This window comes from Lolium rigidum, chromosome 3, assembly GCF_022539505.1.
Source record: "Lolium rigidum isolate FL_2022 chromosome 3, APGP_CSIRO_Lrig_0.1, whole genome shotgun sequence".
NCBI lineage: Eukaryota > Viridiplantae > Streptophyta > Magnoliopsida > Poales > Poaceae > Lolium > Lolium rigidum.
The window spans coordinates 46,426,071-46,441,176 of NC_061510.1; the positions used below are offsets into that span (position 1 = coordinate 46,426,071).

Genomic DNA, 15,106 nt, shown 5'->3' on the forward strand with positions numbered 1-15,106 from the left:
GGCGACGCAGGAGGGGCGACAGGGTGGCCCCACACCAGGCCGGCGCGGCCAGGGTGTAGGCCGCGCGGCCCACCTGTGTGGTGCCCCCCTGGCTCTCCTCCGACTCTCCTTCGGTGTTCTGGATGCTTCCGGGAAAAATAGGATGTTTGGCGTTGATTTCGTCCAATTCCGAGAATATTGCCCGAACAGCCTTTCTGGAACCAAAAACAGCGAGAAAACGTGAACCGGCACTTCGGCATCTCGTTAATAGGTTAGTTCCGGAAAATGCATAAAAACATTATAAAGTGCAAGCAAAACATGTAAGTATTGTCATAAAACAAGCATGGAACATCGAAATTATAGGTACGTTGGAGACGTATCGGCATCCCCAAGCTTAGTTCCTGCTCGTCCTCGAGTAGGTAAACGATAAAAAGAATAATTTCTGTAGTGACATGCTACTTACATAACCTTGATCATACTATTACAAAGCACATGAGATGAATGAAGTGACTCAAGGCAATAATCTATAGTTGCTAACAAATAGATAACATATAGCAAAACTTTTCATGAAGAGTACTTTCAAGACAAGCATCAAAAGTCTTGCACAAGAGTTAACTCATAAAGCAATAGATTCAAAGTAAAGGCATCGAAGCAACACAAAGGAAGATATAAGTTTCAGCGGTTGCTTTCAACTTGTAACATGCATATCTCATGGGTAATTGTCAACACAAAGCAATATGATGAATGCAAATATGCAAGTATGTAAGAATCAACGCACAGTTGACACAAGTGTTTGCTTCTAAGATGGAAGGAAGTAGGTAAACTGACTCAACATAAAGTAAAAGAATGGCCCTTCAAAGAGGAAAGCATCGATTGCTATATTTGTGCTAGAGCTTTGGTTTTGAAAACATAAAGAGAGCATAAAAGTAAAGTTTTGAGAGGTGTTTGTTGTTGTCAACGAATGGTAGTGGGCACTCTAACCCCCTTGCCAGACAAACCTTCAAAGAGCGGCTCCCATGAATTATTTTTATTTTTGGGTGGCACTCCTTCCAACCTTTCTTTCACAAACCATGGCTAACCGAATCCTCGGGTGCCTTCCAACAATCTCATACCATGAAGGAGTGCCTTTTTTATTTTAGTTTCATTATGATGACACTCCTCCCAACCTTTGCTTACACAAGCCATGGCTAACCGAATCCTCGGGTGCCGTCCAACAATCACATACCATGGAGGAGTGTCTATTTTGGTTAATTAATTTGGGACTGGGAATCCCATTGCCAGCTCTTTTTGCAAAATTATTGGATAAGCGGATGAAGCCACTAGTCCATTGGTGAAAGTTGCCCAACAAGATTGAAAGATAAACACCACATACTTCCTCATGAGCTATTAAACATTGACACAAATTGAGAAGCATTTTGAATTGTTTAAAGGTAGCACTCAAGCAATTTACTTTGAAATGGCAGGAAATACCACATAGTAGGTAGGTATGGTGGACACACATGGCATAGGTTTTGGCTCAAGGTTTTGGATGCACGAGAAGCATTCCCCTCGAGTACAAGGCTTTGGGCTAGCAAGGTTATTTGAAGCAAACACAAGTATGAACTGAGTACAGACAAAACTTACATAAGAACATATTGCAAGCATTATAATACTCTACACTCTGTCTTCCTTGTTGCTCAAACACTTTTACCAGAAAATATCTAGACCTTAAGAGAGATCAATTATGCAAACCAATTTCAACAAGCTTTACGGTAGTTCTCCACTAATAGGCTTAGACTACATGAAAAAACTTAATCATGATCTACTTGAGAGCTCAAAACAATTGCCAAGTGTCAAATTATCCAAGACATATTAGGCATTTTCCTTTTCCAACCAAATAAGTATTGTAGCTTCCAACTTTTATCATTGAACATTAAAAGTAAAACGAAGAACAAGTGTTCCTATGAAAAAGCGGAGTGTGTCTCTCTCCCACACAAGGGTTGCTAGGATCCGAATTTATTCAAACATAAACAAAACAAAAATAAACACACAGACGCTCCAAGTAAAGCACATAAGATGTGACCGAATAAAAATATAGTTTCAATAGAAGAAACCTGATAAGTTGATGAAGAAGGGGATGCCTTGGGCATCCCCAAGCTTAGACGCTTGAGTCTTCTTGAAATATGCAGGGATGAACCACGGGGGCATCCCCAAGCTTTGACTTTTCACTCTTCTTGATCATATATCATCCTCCTCTCTTGACCCTTGAAAACTTCCTTCACACCAAACTTCTCATAAACTTCATTATAGGGGTTAGTACTCAAATTTTTTTGAATCCACCTTGGTCCTGTAGTGGCACATTTCAAGAACTCAATAAAACATTAGCTACAGCCCTCTACGTCTAGAAAACCTCGCTTAAAGTCCACAAGAGACAATGCAAAAAACAGAGACAGAATCTGCCAAAACAGAACAGCCAGTAAAGACGAATTTTGAATAAATACTTCCGTTGCTCAAATCAGAAAACTCAAAACTAATGAAAGTTGCGTACATATCTGAGGAACACGCACGTAAATTGGCATATTTTTCTGAGTTACCTAAAGAGAAAACAGCCCAGATTCGTGACAGATAGAAATCTGTTTCTGCGCAGAAATCCAAATCTAGTATCAACCTTCGATTAGAGGCTTCACTTGGCACAACAATACACAAAACTAAGATAAGGAGAGGTTGCTACAGTAGTAAACAACTTCCAAGACACAAATATAAAACAAAGTACTGTAGCAAAATAACTCATGGGTTATCTCCCAAGAAGTTCTTTCTTTATAGCCATTAAGATGGGCTCAGCAGTTTCGATGATGCACTCGCAAGAAACAGTATTTGAAGCAAAAGAGAGCATCAAGAGGCAAATCCAAAACACATTTAAGTCTAACATTCTTCCTATGCAAAGGAATATTGTACACAAATAAATTCATGAAGAACAAAGTGATAAGCATAAGAAGATAAAACAAGAATAACTTCAAAAATTTCAGCATATAGAGAGGTGTATTAGTACCATGACAATTTCTACAACCATATTTTACTCTCTCATAATAATTTTCAGTAGCTTCATGAACAAACTCAACAATATAGCTATCACATGCAGCATACTTTTCATGATTTCCAAACACATAATTTTTATCAAGTTCAAGAATAGTGGAATTAAAACTTTCAAACTTACTTTTATTAATAATATAACAAGGTAGTTGATCAATCTCAAGAGATATGGGACTCCTAAATAAAGTCAATACTTCTCCAATCCCATTTTCATTAGTAGCACAATTAATATTGTCAAGTAACATAGGACCATCATCTAGAGCTTTATCATAAACATTTGCCAAGCAAAATTCTTTAGTACCATGCATTTCGACATCGGGCACAAACAAAGCATTATCATAAGATTTATCAAAGTAGCATGGATTATCATGAATAACGAGTAGCATAATCATTCTCACAAGTATTACTCATAGGTACTATTTCAAGAGAATCCACAGGAACATGACATTCAACCTCTTTCGGTAAGCATGGAGGACAATCAAATAATGTAAGAGATAAAGAGTTACTCTCATTAGAAGGTTGGCATGGGTAGCTAATCCATTCTTCCTCCTTTTGTTCGTCGCTCTCCTCTTCTTTTTCATCCAATAAGCTTTCAGGTTCATCAATTTCCTCCTCCTTTTCATCCAATGAGCTTTCAGGTTCATCAATTTCTTCTTCCACCGGTTCCTGCAAATTGTGAGTGCATTCTTGTGCATTAATGTGTCTCTCTTTATAATCAAGGATATAAGGATTCCTACTGTAGCATTCTATGCAAGAATTAAGGATAGTAGAGACATAATCTTTAAGGTCCTTACAAACAACACAAGTTTCATAATTCTCAACCATGAAGGATTCTATCTCGGAGGCTCCCATAAATAAGACAAATTGTTCTACCTCTTCGAACCCATAATGAATATAGCAATTCCGATTATAGTTCTTAATTAAAAATTCCTCACTAAAGCCACATTGAAATTTAAGATGTTTAGTATCCTGTTGAGAGCAACAATTTATATCATGGCGTTTAAGCAAGATTTTGGCAATTGTATTCAATTTTTCTATCATAGCACTCATTATTTTACCAGTTCTTGATTCTCTATAATTATTATAACATTCTATAAGCTCCAAGTAGGTTGTTGGTTCTCCCATAACAGCAGTTTTTAATTTTTAGGTTTTTCAAATTTTTATGGATTTTTGGGTATAAAATAAAACAAGACAAAAAGAAACTAAGCAACAGTAAACTAAGCAAAATAATACTAGACAAAAATAAACTAAACACAAATAAACTAGACAAAAGTAAACTAAGCAAAACAAAATAAAACAAAATAAAAACAGAGAGAGAGGTAGAGTGTACTCCCCGAGGTGAACTTATGAGTAGAGCTATGCCTCCCGGCAACGGCGCCGTGAAAATAGTCTTGATGACCCACAAGTATAGGGGATCGCAGCGGTCTTCGCGGGTAGTAAAACCCAATTTATTGATTCGACACAAGGGGAGGTAAAGAATACTTATAAGCCTTAACAAGCCGAGTTGTCAATTCAGCTGCACTGGAAAAGCACTAGTAACGAGGGTGATGTGAAAGTAGCGATGATATGAGAGCGAGTAGTAACGAGTAACACATCAACGAGTAATAGTAACACGAGAGCAATGGCACCGGAAGATAGTTGATACTACTTCCAATGACATGTAGAACGAGTATATGATGATGAAAGATGGACCGGGGTTCCCGACTATCTACACTAGTGGCAACTCTCCAATAACAAGTGTTGGGTGAACAAATTACAATCGGGCAATTGATAGGATTGAAATAGCATTAAGACGGAACATCAAGATCATTAATCATGTAGGCATGTTTTCCATATATAGTCATACGTGCTCGCAATGAGAAACTTGTACAACATCTTTTGTCCTACCAGCCGGTGGCAGCCGGGCCTCTAGGGAATCTACTGGAAATTAAGGTACTCCTTTTAATAGAGCACCGGAGCAAAGCATTAACACTCCGTGAAAACATGTGATCCTCACATCACCGCCATCCCCTCCGGTTGTCCCGATTTCTGTCACTTCGGGGCCTTTGGTTTCGGACAGTGACATGTGCATACAACTTGTAAATACAATCTAAGCAATAAGTATAGAGCTTAAATCTAAGATCATGCCACTCGGGCCCTAGTGACAAGCATTAAACACAACAAGATTGCAGCAACAATAACTTCATAAACTTTGTAGATAGACAATCATAACGTAACAATCCATCGGATCCCGACAAACACAACACCGATTACATCAGATGTATCTCAATCATGTAAGGCAGCTCATGAGATCATTGTATTGAAGTACATGGGGGAGAGAATACCAACTAGCTACAGCTAGAACCCGTAGTCCATGGGGGAACTACTCACGGAGCATGATGGAGGCGATGGCGTTGATGGAGATGGCTTCCGGGGGCACTTCCCCGTCCCGGCAGGGTGCCAGAACAGAGAGTTCTATCCCCCGAATTGGAGTTTCGCGACGGTGGTGGCGCCCCTGGAGTCTTTCTGGAGTTTCGTCAAGTGGTACTGCGTTTTTAGGTCGAAAGGGCTTAAATAGGCGAAGAGGCGGCGCAGGAGGGGCGACAGGGTGGCCCCACACCAGGCCGGCGCGGCCGGGGTGTAGGCCGCGCGGCCCACCTGTGTGGTGGCCCCCGGCTCTCCTCCGACTCTCCTTCGGTGTTCGGATGCTTCCGGGAAAAATAGGATGTTTGGCGTTGATTTCGTCCAATTCAGAGAATATTGCCCGAACAGCCTTTACGGAACCAAAAACAGCGAGAAAACGGAAGCGGCACTTCGGCATCTCGTTAATAGGTTAGTTCCGGAAAATGCATAAAAACATTATAAAGTGCAAGCAAAACATGTAAGTATTGTCATAAAACAAGCATGGAACATCAGAAATTATAGGTACGTTGGAGACGTATCAGCCATCTGCCTTCTTCTTAATTCTGTATACCCATTTGCAATCAATCAAGTTCTTGTTTCTACTCGAAGGGACAAGGTGCCAAGTCTTGTTATCAAGAAGTGCATTGTATTCTTCCTCCATAGCTTTGTGCCAGTTGGGATCATTTAGAGCTTCTATGAGTGTATGTGGTTCACCTGTAGAGGACAACATACCATATCTAACGGTACCATCAGTATATTGTTTTGGATTATGTATTGTAACGTATATCTCTCTGTAGTCGAGTACAAACCCCAGGTGGTGAAGGTGGAGGTGGTGAAACAGCACCAGCACCAGAATTTGCATTTGAATTTCCATCCGAATTTTCTGAGTTTTCTCCCCCCAGCAGCGCCCCCACCAGAGCTCTCACCTGGGCTCTCCATAGAAGATCCTGAAGGGGATAGGCTGCCTGCCGAATCTGCCTCGCCTGGCGAGTCTCCAGCATGCAGCGATAGGGATCCTGGGGAGCATGCGTGCGGAGAGCCAGAGTCGACACGCGGCGACGGGGAACTGGGTGCATGTGCATGGGGGCTTGCGGGCGTGTGGCCAGCATGCACAGACACGGCAGGCGAGGCCTGCCCACTGGCTGAAGCTCCTGGCGCCTGATGAGGAGAATCTGCATCGAACTGCGTCGCCTCCGGATCAACAAAATCAGAGGAATGTTCAGGAAAATCCTCTCTGTGTTCTGTGTTAGTTTCGTCATTTTGTGACTGATGTTCATCAGCATGTTCAACACTGATTTCTTCACTGTTTTGGCTGAAATTTTCTTCAACTTGCATCTTTCTGCAGCACATTAGGAATAGACACAATAGGTACAACATGGTTATTGCAATTATGTGCACTCTCATGGGAGGTGGATGTGGAAGATGGAAGAAGTAGAATTTCCTTTTTAAGGAGAGCACCAGCATTGGGATGAAGTGATGCAAATGGGAAGACATTTTCATCAAAGACAACATCACGAGAAATATACACATGACCTATAGATATATCTAGGCATTTGACACCTTTATGGAGATCGAGAACTATAACCAATAAAAACGCATCGTGTGGAACGAAAAGCAAGTTTCCGCTTGTTATATGAATGAAGATTAGGCCAATTTCGAAAAAGAACTACTAATCCTTAACTTTTCGAGGAATCCTTCATCAGTGGTTGTGAATGACTGACTTTTTCAATCCTTTCGACCTTGGTTCCGGAGGAGCAAGTCAGAAAGGTTGAGAAATAGAACCATCTGATTTGATTCGTTCCCAATAGCCATGAGATGAACCAAACGTCCTCAGAGCATCATAATTTGGGGTGATATGAAGAAGCCGTTCAGTAGGAGTTTCAAAGTCAAGCACTTTGCTAGGAAGTAAATTGATGAGGAATGTTGCAGTTATAAAAGCTTCATCCAAGAACTTGAGAGGCATGGAGGCATTGGCAAGCAAAGCAAGACCAACTTCGACTATATGGTGATGTTTTCTTTCAGCTGAACCATTTTGTTGGTGAGCATGAGGACAAGAGACAAGATGTGTAATGCCAACTTTTTGAAAGAAACCATTTAATTTCTCATATTCACCTCCCCAATCAGTTTGCATAGTAACAATTTTCCTATCAAACTTACGCTCAACATACTATTGATAATTAAGAAAGGCTTGATAAACATCAGAACGTTTCTTAAGCAAATAGATCCATGCAAGTTTACTAAAATTATCGATGAAGCTTACATAATATGCATGTTTTCCCACGGAAAGAGGAGCAGAGCCCCATACATAAGAGAAGACTTGCTCCAAAAGAGCAGCGGAAACACTAGAAGAAGTGGGATATGGTAACAGGTGGCTCTTTTCTAACTGACAAGAGTCACAAACATATGGAGTACTTTCTGGGGTGTAAGCTATTTTATTCTCCTAAGAACTTGTTGAACCACAAATGAAAATGGATGTCCTAAGCGGCGATGCCATGTAGAGGATGACGGCTTTATTGTGATGAAGGCGTGCTTGGAAGTCTCATGGAACATGGGCACCAAGGGATAGAGACCACCCCAGCAGGGGCCCCTAAACAGAGTAATTCGAGTTGCTTGATCCTTGATTAAAAAGAAGAAAGGATGAAACTCAATAAAGATATGATTGTCAAGGGTAAATCGATGAACGAATAAAAGATTTTTCGATGCACTAGGAACATGAAGGATATTATTTAGATCAAAGGAGCCATGAGGAGTGTGCAAAACTGAATTTTGAATTACCAATATGACATACCTGAACCTTCAGCAGTACGAACTCGATCTTGCCCTTGGTACTTGTTGGCTATAAGAAGCTTGTTCAGTTCACTAGTGATGTGGTTAGTAGCGCATGTATCAGTATACCAATTTGTATCAACATCATATGACGCAAGATTTGCTCCTTTCTCACCATCATCTCCGTCCTTCTTGTCATCTGAATAGCGCCACCAGCATGCATTTGCGGGGTGGCCGTGTTTCTTGCAAATTTGACACTCCGTCGAGCAGGGACACGATCTGAGCTGCGTCCATCAGAACATCGATAGCGATCACCACCACCATCATCTCTATGCCTGTCACGGCGATCATCTCGACTGTCACCTCGACGGTCGTCACGGCGCCAGTTGCCGCGGCCATCATCTCTGCACGAATCCTGTCATCATCTCTACGCCAGTTCATGTTGTCATCATCTTGGTAGCCACCACCACCACGGTATGGGCCACGATCAGGATTGCGAGCCCGAGGAGGAGGAGGTGAGCGACCACGGGACGGAGGAGTACGGGCGCGGGAACGCTGGTCACCACGACGAGCAAGATTTGCAGAGGAGACAAACAAGCCATTCTCTTCAACTCCATTGCGCATGGCATAAGAGCTCAGTTGTTCATAAAATTCATCAAGTGATGTACCCGGATTGCCATTCACAGTGGTGATGAGAGCATTGTATCCGCCCTTGTCGAGGCCATGCAACAAATAGCCAATGACCTCATCATCTTCAATTGGCCTTCCAAGGGCAGACAATTCAGAAGCAAAGCCTCTCATCTTAGTGCAGTATTGATCAGCAGTAGCGACAACTTCTTGGTATCATTGAGTTCACAACAAAGATGTTGCGCCGCTGTCTTGAACATGGCATTGATAGCTGCCCAAGCCTCGGCAGTGGATGTCACCTCAAGCAAATGTGACAACACATCCGGGGATAAAGCGTTGAGGAGAAAACGGAGCACTGGTTGATCTCTGGCCATCCAGTCAATGTATGCCGGGTTCGGAACTGTAACCTTGTTCTTCTCAGAATCCTCAACCTCAATAGTTTTGGCAGGAGCTCGATCCGAACCATCCAAAAGAGTCATCACATTTGCACCGCGGAAGGCAGGAAGAACAAGGGCCTTCCATAGGAGAAAATTGTTGCGTGTCAGCTGTTGAGCAGGAGGTGCCCCCAAGGCAGCAGCGAGGGCAGAGCTTGACAGTCCGGATGAACTCGACGAACTCATGATGGCCGACCTGAAAACAGAAGCAATCTAGGGTTTCGGTGGATGTCTATCTGGGCACCATAAGAGGGTTGTTTAGGAGATGTTGCCGTCCAGCGGAGGCAGCAGATGAACTGCTACAACGGCAGGAAGGTTTTGTGATGCAGCGGCGGCGGCGGCTGAAAACTGCAACGGCGGCGGCGACGGGTTTGTTTCTGCGTGTGTTTCTAGGGATTGTTTGTAGGGCGCGACGGCGGCAATAGTGAAGCTGCAACGGTGGCGCAGGTTTTGGTTGTGGCGGCGGCGGCGGCTGAGAATAGCAGTGGCGGCGGCAGCTAGGTCAGGGAAGAAGATCACTCTGATACCATATTAGCGATAGGCTGTAACGTGCACCTTTGTCTCGGTCACGATTTCGTGTTATATTAGGCGGAACATTGCCAAAGTTTTACAGATATAGAGTTTACAGATATGGCTACATACACAGCCCGTATGAAGCTCAAACACATAGAATGTAAACCTGCTATTACATATTCTAACATTTTATAGTCGAGATCAGTTTTGGGTATCCCGGTGGAAAGGAATGCACTTGAAGGGCCTGTCTGGAACAAAAGAAAACCGTAGGAATTTGGAGGCTAGGATTCCTATAGGAAAAACTCTGTATTGTATCGTTTGGAACAAATGAATAGGAATCCAAGATTCTTTTAAAATTCCTATGGAATAGGCTATTCTATAGGAATTTGGAGGCAAACTAACATGAGGTCGTACCTCATGTTTTCATCTCCTTGTGTCTAAGATTCTCGTGGTTTTCCTGTGAAACATCCAAACGACGTTTCTTAGAGCATCTCCAGTCGCGTCCCCTAAACCGTCCCCCAAAGGGATTTGGGGCGCGCCGGACAGAAAATGCGTTCCAGCCGCGTCCCCCAAAGCCCTTTTTTGTCCGGCGCGTCCCGATACGGTGTCCGGCGCCCCGAGCCCGTCCCCGTCCCGCAGGTGACGCACCGGGGACGCCGGACACAACGAAAAGCGAGGCGAACCGACGCGGGCCCGACCCGTCAGCGGCACAGGGAAAATTCGTCTCACACTCCCGCCAAATCCCGCCGCTCCCGCCAAATCGCGCCTATACCGCCGCGCATTTCAGGCCTCCCAAAACATATCCCGCCGCCGATTCATTTCTCCTATCCCGCCGATTTGTTTCTCCCTCCCGCCGTCCACCCGCCGTCCACCCGCCGGCGCTACCCTCTCCACATGGCGCCACCGACAGCCCCCAAAAAGATGGCGAAGAAAGCGGCCAAGAAGCCGCCGGGCAATGGGACGAAAGGGGTGACAGCGCCGTTCGCGAGGCCGCGGACGGCGCCGGCTTTGAAGAAGAAGCCTGAAGGATGGACCGACGATCAATGGCAGCAAGATTGCCTGCGCCGGAAGCTATCGACGGCGGAGCGGAAAGGACGGAGGGCGGCAGAGCTGGAGAAGAAGGCTCTGGCGGCGCGCCGGGTGTATCGCCGCCACCAACGCGAGCCCATATAGTACGAACGTGCCGGTGTACGTTCCGGGAGTCTTCTCTCCGTCGTCATCTGCCTTCTACAACGACGGCCCCTCCGGCACTCCCGGGTGCGTGACGCCTAACTTGTCGCCGCACTACCAGGATGCGCTGCCGCACGGCGGCTTCAACCCCAACAACCTCTACTCCCCGGCGTACGAGCAGCGCGAGCCAGGACCCGGTCCGGACGGCGGCCCTTTCACCGGCCGCAGGGGTCCGCTCGAATACGACAGCGCCGGTGCTGAGGAGGACGACGGGGTTGAGGAGGAGGACGACGAGGAAGAGGACGGGGTGGAGGACGACGAGGAGGACGACGATGAGGACGAAGAGGGCGGCGAGGAAGAGGACGACAAGGGTGCCGGTGACGATGATCTCGTGGAGGTAGACGCGGACGGCGTGAGGACGAAGAAGAAGAAGAAGAAGGCGTCGGGCACACGAGGCCCGAAGTGGACGGTTCTGGAAGATCTTTGTCTGTGCGAGTCGTGGGCGACGGTGAGCCATGACTCCATCATCGGCGCCAACCAAAAAGCGGGAAGTATTGGGCGAGGATCAAGGCCGAGTTCGATGAGCGCAAGCCGATCAACAGCGACTACCGTGAAAGTGCCAATGAAGAGGAGCCGAAGGCAATGTCGACGCGATGGGCCATCATCCGGGCGTCGGTGAACTCCTTCCATGGGTACCATCTCGGACTTAGAGACCGGAGGCGACAGCCGGCGCCGACGTCGCCCAACTGGTACGACTCTTTCTTCCATAATCCGTAGCGTCTACATTGTGTTCGATGAAATGACTCTGCTTCCTTTGGTTAGTTTGATAGGGCCATGGATATGTACTCGAGGCACTCGGATGGGCATAAGCCGTTCGCGCTGATGCATTGCTATAGAAGCTCAAAGTGAATGAGAAATGGCGGTTGACGCGCCTGTCGCTGTCCAAGGGGAAGGACACCATTGATCTGGACGCGCCGCTGGCAACTTCGACAGGGCGTCCTACTGGCAACAAGGCTGCCAAGGCCGCCTTGGCCGACGCTGCGTCGTCTGAGAAGACGCAGGCGTCGATCACGAAATGCCTCGCCGACGTCTCCTCGACCTTTATCTCCCGCGACAAGAAGGCCGACCAAAGGTGGGCCGAGCTGCTCAAGAGGCAAGAGGAGAAGCTGGAGCTCAAGAAACGCAGGGACGACATGTCCCTGCTGAGAACGTCGACGGAATGTCTCCCCGGACGCGAGCGGCGCACAACTTCTTCAAAGGCCAGATCCTCGATGACATCGAAGCCAAAATGGCGGCGGCGGACGCGGCGGCCCTGGCAGCGGCAGCGGCAGAGTGCAGCGAAGAGCAGGCCGACGCGTCTTCATCGCTACACTCGCGTCGGCCTCGCGTCGGCGACGGAGCGGACGAGCCATGCACAAGAACAGGCAGATCGCGACGAGGTCATCGTGCTCGACGGACCTGCGTCAACTCGAGGATACGACGCCGTCGCCCAACCCCTTCCCCTTCTTCTAATTTGCATGCACCACCGGTCCGTAATATGATCGCGCGCCCGGTACTTTGATCGATCGCCGCTACTCGATCGCGAGGAATCGGCGGGAACGATCTCTTTTGAATGCATCTATTTGAATTTCTGATTGGGGGCGGCGTTTGGGGGACGCGGCTGGGGAGCGACGTCCCCCAAACGCGGCACGAACAAAACACGTCCCCCAAACGCTCGATCCGGCGCGGTTTGGGGGCTGTTTGGGGGACGCGACTGGAGATGCTCTTAGTTTTCATTGGGTTTACATGCTATCTCAATTCCTGCATTTTTTTCTATTCCTACGATTTTGAGTTCCTACGTTTCAAACGGGGCCGTAGTGAAAGTTCCCTGGGCACTTGTAGGGTTAACACTAGCATGCACGCAAGCAGCTTAACTGGCACGGAAGCACGGTTAACTACTGGTGGCGTTGTACATGTTTCAGCTGTACCAAGATCCAACAAAAGAACGACAGCAGCCACAATAATTCCTTACCGTGGGTTTGTGTCAGCTGGTCCGCAGGTCTTCCACATGGATGGAGCTGTATTCATCCAGACCAGCTGCATGAGTGTGCGACACGGTGGTGGGCGGTGGCAGTGTTCCCCGGCACGGCATGAATGCCAAAGTAAATGGCTTCTGCTGCCACCATCTACCCAGCCCGCATGTCGTCAAGAAATCAAATCGAGCGCATCGATGGCCCCATGAATTTGCTCCCAGGCGGCCCCGTCGCCAGTGGCCGGCCGGAACGAGGATTTGACGCCGGGAACACGGCGCCAGAGCGGGAGTAGTCAAGGACTTCACTGTAATACCAGTCCTCACATTTGCGGCATCGATTGTTCATCGATCTCTCTGTATGAACAATTGAACATGCAGACATGCATATGTGAGCTCGATTCCGCGAGCCCTTTTCCAGTGACAGTATATGCATGTATGGGATTTACAGTTTTCCCACTGAATCGCATGCAAATTCTTGAAGTTATTACGGAGCTGAGAATCTTGATCAGCCACGCACGCGTCAAGTGCCGAACAGCGTGCCCCCGTATACGTGGTGCGATGGAGCACGCCACGCCCACTGCTTCACGCCTTCGCCGCCTCGTCCCCGGCCGCCCCCGCTCGCTATAATTGTCCACCCCAGCGGCCCAGCCGGCCTGGCCTCACCCCACCACCAGCTCACTCCACAGTCACTTCACTTCCACTAGCTCGATCTCCAACGCACATATAGAGCTGCTAGCTTAGCCAACCCAAGCAAAGCAAAGAAGGCAGCGTCATGGCGCCGGCGGTGGTGATGGTGGCGTTCGTGGCGGTGGCGGCGGCGGCGTGTGTGGGAGTGGGAGGGGACATGAACTCTGACCGGAGCGAGTGCACGGACCAGCTGGTGGGGCTGGCGCCGTGCCTGCAGTACGTGCAGGGCGAGGCGCGGACTCCGGCGCCGGACTGCTGCGGCGGGCTGCGGCAGGTGCTGGGGAAGAGCCCCAAGTGCCTCTGCGTGCTCGTCAAGGACAAGGACGACCCCAACCTGGGCATCAAGATCAACGCCTCCCTCGCCCTCGCCCTCCCCTCCGCCTGCGGCGCCACCAAGGCCAACGTCTCCCACTGCCCAGGTACTGACATGACCTCGGCACCTCGCCGAGTCGCCGTCGACCTGCCGCCGTCTCGCGTTCCACAATGCTACCGTGCCTAACTTCCTGCATTCATACGCCACATGGTACTTAGCATATGCCCGCATGCTAGCTAGATTCTCTGTAGTTTGTTGGTTGCGGCCCGTGACATGGCCATTGGCTGCGCCACGACTTCGACACCGCCGACACGCAGGGTGCGTGCGACGGTCACGTCCCATCCATGTGCCGGGCTGTCTGGTGCACGCGTTTTTTCTTTCTCGTCGACTTGCAGCAAATAAGTACGGAGTAGATATTAGAAATGCAGTTAGATTGCTGATCTATTTCGGGAGCTTTGGTTAGTTTATCTGATTTTGTGCTGTACCTAGCAATGGAGTCGCTAAATGTAAGTCTCAACATTTTTTGTGTGTGTGCAGAGCTGCTGCACATACCTCCGAACTCGAAAGACGCCGCCATCTTCAGCCCCGGCGGCGAAAAGGGCACCGCTGCAACTCCAGGTGAGCCTCCACAATCCACACATGCATGCCACCTAGTTTGCAACTTCAGCTACTCTCTGAATTCTGACTGAACAATCACCGGCTTATACATCCTCGCAGGCAAGGACAACACGGCGTCCACGACCAACTCCCGCGCCCAGCAAGCCGCCAACGGGGCCATCGCCACCTCGACAGCCACCGCCGGCGTCGCACTGGCGGCGCTGCTGGCCGGCTACCTTGCTCTGCTCCTACCAGCGGACGTCCTGGCCGCCCCCTTCTAAGTTCGACCATCTCCGTCCACTCCACACCTGCAGCGCGTACCGGCGATTGTATTTGTAGAATGTAATGCCCAGCTGAGGAAGTTTACGAGAACTGCTAATACTATGTAACAGGTAGTAGTGGTAGTAGTATGATCTGTGGGCGTTGTACACTTGTACTGCAACTTGTGTTTCTGTTGTGCATGGCATCAGGCGTGCCTAGGTGACCCTAATTAGTTTCCTTGTTCGTCTCATATGATCCTGGTTTGATGTTTCTATGATGAGTGAAGAGCGATGCATT

The 15,106-nt window shown here is 47.8% G+C and overlaps 1 protein-coding gene across 1 annotated transcript; it reads left to right on the top strand.

The window, feature by feature from the left end:
• Nucleotides 1-13,780: 13,780 nt before the first annotated feature.
• LOC124694771 (non-specific lipid transfer protein GPI-anchored 14-like) lies at nucleotides 13,781-14,829 on the top strand (the record flags this gene model as incomplete). The annotated part of the gene is made up of 3 exons (XM_047227723.1): nucleotides 13,781-14,057; nucleotides 14,489-14,569; nucleotides 14,669-14,829. Coding segments are annotated over 3 exons (519 nt in total), but the record flags the coding sequence as incomplete, so codon positions are not given.
• Nucleotides 14,830-15,106: the final 277 nt, after the last annotated feature.